Raw genomic sequence first — 10,942 nt, forward strand, 5'->3', positions numbered from 1 at the left:
CCTCGGCCTTGATGCTTTTGACATTATCAGCATTAGTCACAGGGTCAAATCCGCCATCCTGATCCTGGATGTGATCTTCTCCAGTAAGTAACCCTCCCACCAATCCAAATTCCTCTCCATTGACAAAATGGTACCACTGCCCAGCCCTGCAGTATGACTCATCCCTCTTCCCTCATGGAGGGACCTGAGGTAGACCTAAGGCATGAGCCCCCTGCTCCCACCTGGGTGACTGACACTAACTTAACCAAGTGGGGCTCTGAAAAATGGCCTAGCTGTTTATCCTTAAAAACAGCTATGCTCACAGATTTTCATGCCCATTCATCTTGGCCAGAACCAGAGGGCTGGAAATCTTGGCATTGAGACATCTTGTCTGCTGTCCCACTTCTTGCCTAGTCTGAATAGATCCTCTGCCAATAATACAATGAATCCACAGGTTGCCAAGCATTCTCAGTGAAGAGCTACCCCTGCCAGCTGCCCCACTGCTCCAGATCAGACAGGTGGTTCATTTAGTCATTTCCCTGGCTCCTCTGATTAGTCTAATGATCCATCTAGGCTAGTATGTTGTCATGGTAGGCCAGCCTGCTAGCCCATTTCGTCAAATGTCCCTTCCATACTGGATCAGACCATTAATCCATCTGGGGTCTTCTCTCCCTCTCAGGTTCAGTTGAAGACACCCAGAAGGCAAAGCATCTCTTTTACACACTATGCTAGTTGTCCAGAGAAAAAAATCCCCCCAGTCCCTGTGAGGGGCATGAGTTGCCTGATGATATGTTGTACTGGGGCAACTTTGCAGTTGGGAAAGCTGTTACATGTTAGACAGGCTTTTGGGTAACCTGAGGGAAGGCATATTGTACCCAAAAGCTTATCTAACATCTTTCCCAACTATAAATTTGGACCAATAAAAAGATAAAATCAGACAAGTAGTGCTTCTTGCATTTTTGCTGCATTTTGAAAGCTATACTACCCAAACTCCTCAAGCAATTGGTTCACTCCTTGGAGTAGGAGCTCCTGCCATATGTGCTGCTCCTTTGGTTTATATCCTTATCACTGTTGCAATATTTTTTCTGCTGCTTTATCTTTTCCAGCCAAGTTCCATTGCCTCAGTTACTTGCTTTGAGGAGGTTTGATCTGTGCAATACAGCTCTGCTCTCACCTCCTAATGACCTTCCTACTTCTGTTTGAATTGCCTCCTCATGTTCCTCTCCCCACCCTTCCAGTCATCTGGTCCTGCATATGGTTCGTCGCCTTCTCTTTCTTGGCCAACCAGTGGACAAAGTCTATTCATCGCTACCTGCTGGGAAGCAGCTCTGCCCGTGCCAGCATCTCTTTTGCTTTCTTCTCCATCCCATGCTGGGTAAGAACTTTTCCAAACTCTTTCTCAGCTCCAGCCCTTTCAGAAAAGAACAAACCACTTGATTTGGCAATTGCAGTTAAACTTCCACTGCATTGCCTCATGCCAGGTGTACCTCACTGCCAGAGAGAGGGCAAGGGGTCATTCCTTAGTCCTAACCAAGCCCTTCCCAGGAAACTAAGTTCTAGTTGAGGAGGTAGAGTGGGATGGGAGCATTTCTGGGATCTCCCTGCTTGATTCTTTCATTTACAGTAAGGGTTTATCCTTCTAACCATTTAAAAGGGAGGTATCACTTTACATTTCCAAAGCAGTTAACCCTTTTAACACACACAAGCAGATATTTTTGGAAACTGAGGCATCTGAGGCATTTTAGGTACAGAGCTATGATTATAAACCAAGAGTTCCTTGTTCTTTTGCTGACAGAACCTGTGTTCAATTCACTTGTCCACCTGGATACTGACCACAGCTGACTTCCCACCCTGACCCAACAGCCTCTCTCAGACTAAGCTCCTCCTTTCACATTTTACTGCATCTTTGGACAGTTTCTCATCATGCACCAAAGGAGAGACCCTGTGAAATAGGCACAGGAGTTTACAGGGTGCTTACACAAAGACAGGACAAAGGGCTCAGACCTTATTCACTTGTGCCTTGAGTCCTGAAACACCTCTGAAACTGTTGACTTCACAGGGAGTTCTGCTGTTAGGCCCTTCTGGGAGCAGGCCACAAAACAGACCATCTGTTCGCTTACCACAAATGGGTGACTCACACTTTCCACAGAGAGATGCAGATCTAGTTGCTTGCCATGGAGGTTTTTCAAGAACCCCTGCTTTTAGTTCAGGCAAAATCTCATTCAGGGCAGTCCTCTGGCCCATGGGCTGCAGAAGGTCAGAACAGTCCCTGACTCTACCAGGAAATACCTTCTCACACAAGGGTGACAGCCCTTCTCTGGCTCACTCATTTAGCCCTGGCACAGCCCAGATGAATGAGTCAGGGCTTAGCCATCCATAGACTTATGCTACATCTTGGAACAAGAGAGATGCTCAAGAGCCAGAGGAAAGGGTGAGTCAGTAAAATCTGACCATTTTCTAAAGCCTGAGCCAGTTCCCCAGCTGGTGTCAATTCAGCATCACTCCACCGAGGTCACCAGAGTTCCATGGATTTCCACCACCTGGGGAGCTAGCCATAGAGGCCATTCTCTGGTTTTGTCTTCACTGCAAAGTTAACTTCATTTATTACTTGAGCATGTTTCCAAATCCAATCCTGTTCACACACAAAATAATTTAGCTCAGCTGCAACAGGGTTTTTAATTCGATAGTGCTGGCTTTAGAGAGGTTATAAGCTATAATCCAAGTAAGCATGGTTTAGCAGCCATCTGATAGCATGGATGTTAGCTAGCTCCTTCCAAACCCCATGGTCCTCTAGTGTCTTCCCACAGTTCCCCTCTACGTGCCCAGAAAGGACAGACAAGTTTTTTTAATTTCCTAGGAAAAAAATCATAGAGTAATTCAGCTTGCTACATCACCCAGAACCATGGGGGACATCCTCAAAACCTTGGGCAGTGTGAGCATGGACATGGACTCATCATCAGCAACCTAGAAGATGTGATAGAGTGCACCCTCAGCAAGCTTGCAGATAACACCAGACTGGGGAAGTAGTAGATATGCTGGAGGATAGGGCTAGGATTCAGATAAACCTTGACAAACTGGAGGATTGGACCAAAAGAAATCTCATGAGGTTCAACAAGGACAAGTGCAAAGTCCTGCACTTAGGACAGAAGAACCCCATGTGCTGGTACAGGTGGGGGACCAATTAGCTATGCAGCAGCTCTGCAGAGAAGGACCTGGGGGTTGCAGCAGACAATAAGCTGAATATGAGCCAGCAGCATGCCCTTGTGAAGAAGGCTAATAGCATACTGGGCTGCATTGGTAGGATTATTGCCAGTAGAGCAAGTGAAGTGATTCTCCCCCTCTCCTCAGCACTGGTGAGGCTACATCTGGAGTACTGTGTCCAGTTTTGGGCTCCCCACTGCAGAAAGAATGTGGACAAATTGGAGAGAATCCAGCAGAGGGCAACAAAAATGGTTAGGAAGCTGGGGCCCATGACTTCTGGCTGAGGAAACTGGGTATATTTAGTCTACAGAAGAGAAGACCCAGGAGGTATTTAATACCAGCCTTCAACTAGCTGAAGGGAAGTTCCAAAGAGGATGGAGCTGTACTGTTGTCAGTGGTAGCAGAGGACAGAACAAGGAGCAATGGTCTCAAATTGCAACAAGGGAAGTTTAGGTTGGATATTAGGAAAAACTCTCTCACCAGAAGGGTAGTTAAGCACTGGCACAGGTTACCCAAAGAGGTTATGGAATCTCCTTAGAGGTTTTTAAGACCAGGCTAGACAGAGCCTTAGCTGGGATGATTTAGTTGGGGATGGTCCTATTTGAACAGGTGGGTAGACGAGGTGACCTCCTGAGGTTATTTCCAACCCTCATTTTCTGTAATCCTATGATGCTATGCAATCATTATTTTGCAGTACACTTGTTCTATCTGGAATTACACAAATGCTTTCCAGAAATCATGTATATCCAACAGGTCTCTCCTCTCTCTCACACAGGTGTACTTGGGCTATCGGGCCCTGAAGAAGCTGTGGACTGAGCCATCTGTTCCCTACCAACGATCCTTTGATGAGGGAGCTGTGGCACTGACCACTCTCTCCTCTGTCACCACCACTTCCATTCCAATTAGTGGGGAGCATTACAGCCCCACTGAGGCTCCTCCCACTGGCTCCCCCCACAACCCAAAGACTCCCCCTACACACCGACTCAGTTTCAGCAATGACAATTAGGGAAATTATTTTTCTTGCTGCAGTAAATAAAGAGGCTTTTTTTCTGAACCAGAATGTGATTTAATTCATGTCACAAGGCAAGAGGGAGGGTGACTTGAGGCCCAGAGGAGCAGCAAGATGAAAGCCAGCAGGCATGGCTGCCAAATGCCCAGGGGAGGGGACAGCTCCCCACTTTTCAGCAGGGACAGGGGCATGCCCCGACTTCACTGATGGCAGAGGGAGGTTTACACCAAGGACATAGACAGAATCTATCTTTACATAGTAACTATTTGTTGTGGTTCTTTATATTCATGATAAAAATCAGTCACTGGGAGAATGCACTACCCCACTGGGACCTGTGCTATTTCTCTCCTTGCATTTCCTTCCTGCTCCTCCCTAGCTCAGCTCTTCTCTCTGTATTCCTTTTCATGCACCCACACCTTCTGCAAAAACAATCAACAGCAACCTGTGACAAGGAACAGTTGACAGTTCAAGGAGGTTAATGGATAAGGAATTAAGGCGCTCTGTCACATCAAACTGCCTGCAGACTCAGCTAGGCATCGCTGCATCTTACATTCAGGTCACACAAGGAAGTTTCTCCTCACAACCCTGAGGGCTGGAAGCTTCCCTTTTCTTTTGAACAAAACCAAAAGCTGTGATCGCAGAGTCTAAATATGTCGTGCTCGATGCAGACAAAATGACCTTACCTTGAGTACCTGCCATCCCCACAACAGGCCTTCCTCTGCGATTCCAGGGTTACAAGGGACAAAAATTAATTTCTGTTCTGTTCTCCATGGAAGAGTTCAGCTCTTCATTTAAAAAAAATACAAAAAACCCCCCACAAATTATTTCATATTTGAAATGCTGCTACAGAGTCTCATGCTCCTATTCTCCTCTTTGGGTCTTGGTTATGCTTTATTTGTCACAATACATCTTGGTTTCTTGCAGTGCATAAGGGGATATGATGTGCCTCTAGGGAGCCCAGCTCATACAGGCAAGTGGGGCTCAGGAAGCACTATGTGAGTGGATCCCAGATCAAAACGTTTCAGGTTTTGTGCATTCATTTTTTCAATGAAAAACAAAAACAATTTGGATTTTCCCTGGAAAACCAACGTTTTTTCACAGAAGGCTTCTTGAATCAGGCCAATTTTCCATTTTAAAAATTCCATCAAAGCATAGTTTAAGTCTAAAATCTTCCATGGCACAAAACAGCTCTTTAGCATGCAACGAAACCACACAACAGCTTAGGACAGGAAGTGAAGAGGAGCTCTGCATCCAATTAAAACAGAGCGGGAAACAGAATGAGGTGAATATACGCAGAATAGGAAAACAAAGCAGGAGTCTCTTTTATTGAAATTTTCCAAAAAGGCACTAATCAATTGAAAAAAAAAAAAAAAAGAGAAATTTGTTTTTTTTGTTTATTTAAAGTGAACAAGGACTTAACCATCAATTATGTACAAAACAAGGAGATTTGAGTTTTTAATATTATCACACCCACTTTGCCAATAAAAAAAGGAATAAACTAACCAGGAGTTTCAATTCCCACCTCAAAACAAAATAAAAAACCCCAAACTGATCTGTAATGAAAGGAACCAGAGGCTTAATGCCTTCCCCTTAGGATTAAAAAAAAGACCCCACCCTATGTTGCTAACACACAGCACTTCAGCACCTGGCAAACCTCTGAACACGCGATCAGCACAGCAGGCTGGTGAACCTCCTTTAGTGGCAGTGGTGTCCTCAGGTTGCCTATCTTTATCTACCCAGCCAAGGAGTGGGTGCAGGAAGGAGTATTAGAAGTGGAATTCACTAAAAGGAAGAGGAGATGCCCGTTTAAAATATCCCTGGCCGCTTTGTAAAAATAAGGAAAGAGGAAAATAAGAGAAGGGAGAGGGGTTGAGATGGGATGGGACTGTTTTATCCAAAAGGCAGAAACTACGAACTCTCAAACCCAGAGACCAGTTTCTTGACGATAAAAAAAAAAGAAGAAGAAAAGATGCATCCGAGTAGGGATGCTATTTCATCCCAAATCACTGTGGTCTCTTGCTCAAGTAGCTAAAAGTTCCAGGTGACAGAAAAGACAAGAGCTCAGTTCGGCTTGTAGCTGGTTTGGTTGGTAAAAAAAACAAACAAACAAAAAACAAAACTAAAACAGAAAAAAGTGTCAGAAATGGTACGTGTCTGTAGTTTGTAAGATCAGTCTCCCCTCCTCTTCCTCCTCGTGTGTCAAAGGAGGGCAGTGATACTGGGTCAGCACTATGCTGGCAAACTGAGCTTCTTTCCCTTCAGAACTGCAGGAAGGAAGGGAGAAAAGGTTCTCAGTTTCTCCAATATCAGTGAGGTATTTTACATATTCACCCTCTGCTGATGTGCAGCCACCTCTGGGGTGGGACACACCAGCTGTGTATGCAGAAATCATTCACCCAGCACCAAGATCCACTTGAACAAAGATGTGGTCACTTCTCACATGGGGACAGGGCAACTGGTTGTACAGGACCTCCCTACTTGGTAGTGAGATGCAGCCACCTCTGTGGTGGGACATGGCACCTATATGTAACAGAAGTCTTTACTCAGTACAGCAACCTCTGGGGTGGAGCAGGGCAGCTCTAGAAAAGTATTAAGGGAATCAAAGGCCTAAAATGTAGGTACCCGATTACCAGAGGCAATGAAGGCCCTGTTCACTGTACCCAGCTACAGGTACCAGCCCCCTCTAAAAAACAGACACTCATTTGGACACCCATTGGTTGAAAACCACTGGTTGTTGTAACCACCTGGAGCAGAGCAGGTGAGCCAGGGAGGAGGAATGGAGGCTGGCACTACACAGCAAGTCTGTGCCTCACAGGAAAGGCACCATTTCCAATAGCATAGCGCCCCCTGGGGCCACAATGCAACCACGGCCATGTCTGCAAGAGATGATCCCCAAGTAACCCAGAAGACCCAACTACCCAGATATGTCCAAGCAACAAGTTTAGCATTTTCCTTGTGCAGGATAACTCATGAAACCACAGAGCAGAGTAGTCAAATTGGGTCAGCAAGATAATGTCAGGGTGAAAAGAGAACCCAAGAGTCCTGCCTTTCAGCCTCTCCACTACTGCTCTAACCCACCAAACCCCACTCCCTTCTCAGAGCTGGGATAGAACCTAGGAGTCCCAACTTCCTAACCATCCCCTCTCACCACTAAACCCCACCCTCCTCCCAGAGCCAGGTCACCTCTGCTCTAAGCACTAGACACCCCACTCTGGCAGCTGGCACGCACCCTTTGTGATGTAGAGGTAGAAGAAATCACAGTAGAGGACGGTCTGCACCAGCCCAGCCACGATGGCAATGAGGTCGAAGAAGCCCTCAAACTGGTAACGCCAGATCCAGTTGAAGAGGTACAGGGCACGGTAGACACCCAGAGCGAAGAGATAGTGGCTGGTGATGGTCTCCGCTTCACCTGTCTTGCTCACCATGAACAGCTGTGGCAGGATGGCCACCGACTCCAGGTAGATGGAGAAGGTCCAGAGGATCTTGGGGCAGTCATGGCACACACGAGCCAAGGTAGGGGCAGGAGAAGGGGAGGGTGGAGATGGAAAGAACAAGTTAAAGCAGAGCCCAGGGACAGGTCCATTGTAGGGACCAGACCTGGGATGTTCAACATCAGGGGCCACAAAAAAAAAAAAGACACCAGCACATCACCTGGCCACTGGCAGGATAGCAAAGGAGCCGCTGTACATCAAAGCAGGAGAATGGCCAAGACATATCCTGACTCGTACAGGGGCAAAGATGCCATAGTACATTAGCATGAGGCACACTAGCAGGCAGTACCACAGCCATAGCCTGGCTACCAGATGGAAGGACATGGTGCATTAAGGTGGGGCAACTTTGTTGACAAGGTGCCTCACAGCCTGGCAACTGGACAGGGGACAGAAGCCACAGTGCACTAACATGGAACAATGCCCCAGCCGTGACCCAACTACCATAAAGTGGATGGGGCAGTGTATTAGTGTGGCCCACCATTCTAGACAATGCCCCAGCCGTGACCCAACTACCAAACTGGAGAAAGAGGACCCATGGCGCACCAATGTAGAGCAGTGCCCCAGCTGTGGCCTGGTTACCAGAGAGGAGACCCGGCCTATTAACAGAGGCCACATGCATGAACAACATGCTAGCTGCAGTCTGGCTACAAGATTGTAGGGGAAACAGACAGCCACATGTGGCAGGCACATACTAGCTATGCCCCTTGGGGTAGGGGGTATCCCTCCACAGCTGCCCCACCCCTGGAATGTCGTGAAATGCCCACCCCACCCCCCAGAACACCTGTGATTACCTCCAGGGGAGTGAAGTCGTGGTTCACCAGGAAGGCAAGCACAGCTGTGGGGATTACTAGGAACTCCACCCGGAAAGTGTCATGATTCCCATCGTACGTGGCCTTGAATTTGCTGTAGATCATCCAGACTGTGGCATAGGAGCAGGCAATGTACACTACCTGGAGAAGGGATAAACCTGGGATTCAGGACTGGAAGTCACCACCACTGCATAAGTACTGCCCTGGCAGAGCCCTGGGTCTGCACAGACAGACCACACTGCCCCACAGACCCCAGCGCTGAGATGCAGCTGCCTCTGGGAGCTGGGAAGGTCTAAAAACCACATAGGAAAAAATGTACCATCTTTTAGGGCTGGCAGTGAAAAATCCTACATACAAAAGGAAGTGGGGGGTCAGCGAGGAGGAACACTCTTCACTGCTTTATGGCCCCACCCCCTTTTGAAGGGCACATGCAGCCCATCTTCCAGGCATCCTAAATAAGCCCCACAGGCCCATGCAGCCCATCCCTACACAAAATCATCCCCAGGGCCCATCCAGTCCAGTATCCCACCCTCGCTCTGTCCCACAGGCTCATCCAGCTTAGTACCCTCCCACTGTACTTCCCCTCGCCGCTTCCTTTTAACACCCCCCAAGATCTCCTTGCTTAGATGACCCTGCAGCTTCAAGGGGACCATAGCTTTGCAGGCTTGGGGGGGGCACATAGGGACACTTAGGATGTTGAGGGGCTAAAGGCAGTGCTGAAGCTCCAGGGGTTCAGGGGCTTGGAGCAGGTAAAAGCCCCAGGTAGAGGGAGAATCTGGGCTCAGAGGTGCCAAGAGGGACCCCAGAGCTAAGAGGGGGTTCAGCACCCTGAGGCTATAGGTCATTACCTTCATGGAGGTGTTGTACAGGGAGATAAAGTTAGTGAACAGGTCCAGGTACCGGGTAGTGAAGACAACAGCAAACAGAACTTGGCTCTTCCCAGAAATACCTGCGAGAGGAAGAGATGCCTGACAAGGACAGGCATATAGATGGAGACCCAAGAAGAGACTGGGGTGCCTGGGGGGGCCTGAAACAAGGGGGGAGCCCCAGGGGGCATAAGGGGACCAGGAACAGCCTTTGAGGGATGAGGAGCAGGAAGGGAAGCCCTAGGACATGCAAAGAATCACAGGAGAATCTAGGATGCTTGGAAATCCTGAATGGGACTGAAGTGGGAGGGAGCTAGGTCATGGGGAAGGGAACTGAGACTATGGGGGGCACAAACATGGGGGTACCCAAGGGGTTGTGGGGCATCAGGAATCTCAGAGTGAGGGGGAACCCCAGGGCTGAAGAGAGGGGGGCTGGAAGCAAGCAGGAATTCAGGACCATCAGAGCTGGAAGGGAAGCTCACTGCAGGTCTAGCAGGGGGAGTGAGGGGCACCGGCAAGGCTGGGGAAGTAGGTAGGGTGGGAGCCAGGGGTACAATGCACAAGCAGGGCTGGGGAAGAACAAAGCTGCTTGTTGAAGCGAGGGGGCACAGCAGGCTGCTCCAGGCCTACCCCATCCAGGGCCTTTCCCGGTTCTCCTACCCAGGGATCGTGCCACAGCTCAGGGGAAGCCACCAAATCCAGCCCGGGGCTGCTCCACACACCACAGGCCTCTACCTTCCCCACACCCAGCCCCTTGAGGGGCCCCCACCCAAGGTGTGTGAGAGGGAGTGTGAGCCAGGGAACACCACCCAGGGTGGGGGATCCCCAATACAGAGGATGTGGGGTGGGGGGGGGGGCGGGGGGAAGAGGGAGCCAAGCAGGCTCCAAGAGCCCTGCCCCTTGCCGGGTTCCACGTCACCACCTTCCTCCCCTCCCCCCACAGCACAGACACCCCAGGGACACCCCAGTTCCCCACAGCCCAGAGCCCTCAGGGGTCAGAGACACCTCCTGTGCCCAGTACCCCAACACTGCAGGGGGGAGGGAGGAGCTCCTCAAATCATGCCAGCCCTTGGGAGCCCCATCACAGCACCAGAGATCACCCATCACACTGCCTGAGAAATCCTCGTTGCAGCCCAAGACACCCAGCCCTGCTCCCCCAGGGAACCCCACTTATTAGAGATCTCAGCCCCAGAGGGCTCCTACCTCAAAGGGGCATGGGTATGAGGCTGGTGTTCACCTCACGGGGTGTCCCCCTCCCAGGGAGTGGGATCAGGACCCTAATGCTCCCCCTAAGGTTTCAACTATACTCCAAAGCAGAACAACTGCACCCCCACCCCAGGGCCCAGCCCCAGCCCCTTCCTCCCCAACTCCATCTTTCTGGGTGCCTGACCCTGCTCCATGATGGGGCAGCCTCTTGGCAGGGAGCTCAGCTGGGCTCCCCAGCCTACACCACAAATCTGCCTGGGAGCCTCACAGGTCCTGGGAAGAAGTCCCTTTTGCCCCCCCGGGGGGGGGGGAAGCAGCCTCCAGCTCCCAGGAACCTGAACCCCAATATCCAGCACCCCCTGCCTTTCTCCAGACTCCACC

At 49.7% G+C, this 10,942-nt stretch overlaps 2 protein-coding genes across 3 annotated transcripts in view; one reads left to right on the plus strand and one right to left on the minus strand.

Moving 5' to 3' along the window:
- Nucleotides 1-5,415, plus strand: part of SYNGR4 (synaptogyrin 4) — a 9,644-nt gene extending 4,229 nt beyond the window's left edge. Inside the window, 3 exon segments of the mRNA XM_025196993.1 lie at nucleotides 1-83; nucleotides 1,218-1,354; nucleotides 3,956-5,415. The exon segment at nucleotides 1-83 is cut by the window's left edge and continues 15 nt beyond it. Of these exon segments, the coding sequence (XP_025052778.1) occupies nucleotides 1-83; nucleotides 1,218-1,354; nucleotides 3,956-4,186 (451 nt within the window). The 3' untranslated portion in view covers nucleotides 4,187-5,415.
- A 154-nt stretch (nucleotides 5,416-5,569) lies between these two features.
- The window catches only part of KDELR1 (KDEL endoplasmic reticulum protein retention receptor 1), a 6,216-nt gene continuing 843 nt past the window's right edge, over nucleotides 5,570-10,942 (minus strand). The window contains exons 2-5 of one of the 2 annotated variants that reach the window (XM_025197005.1): nucleotides 9,338-9,438; nucleotides 8,472-8,630; nucleotides 7,419-7,671; nucleotides 5,570-5,971 (exon numbers count right to left, since the gene is read on the minus strand). In XM_025197005.1, coding sequence (XP_025052790.1) covers nucleotides 5,922-5,971; nucleotides 7,419-7,671; nucleotides 8,472-8,630; nucleotides 9,338-9,438 — 563 coding nt within the window. In that variant the 3' untranslated portion in view covers nucleotides 5,570-5,921. Of the gene's footprint in view, nucleotides 5,972-6,287; nucleotides 6,454-7,418; nucleotides 7,672-8,471; nucleotides 8,631-9,337; nucleotides 9,439-10,942 lie in introns of those variants that run through there. The other variant, XM_006014967.3, reaches the window with a different exon arrangement.

Source organism: Alligator sinensis, unplaced genomic scaffold (assembly GCF_000455745.1).
Source record: "Alligator sinensis unplaced genomic scaffold, ASM45574v1 scaffold647_2, whole genome shotgun sequence".
Lineage (NCBI taxonomy): Eukaryota > Metazoa > Chordata > Crocodylia > Alligatoridae > Alligator > Alligator sinensis.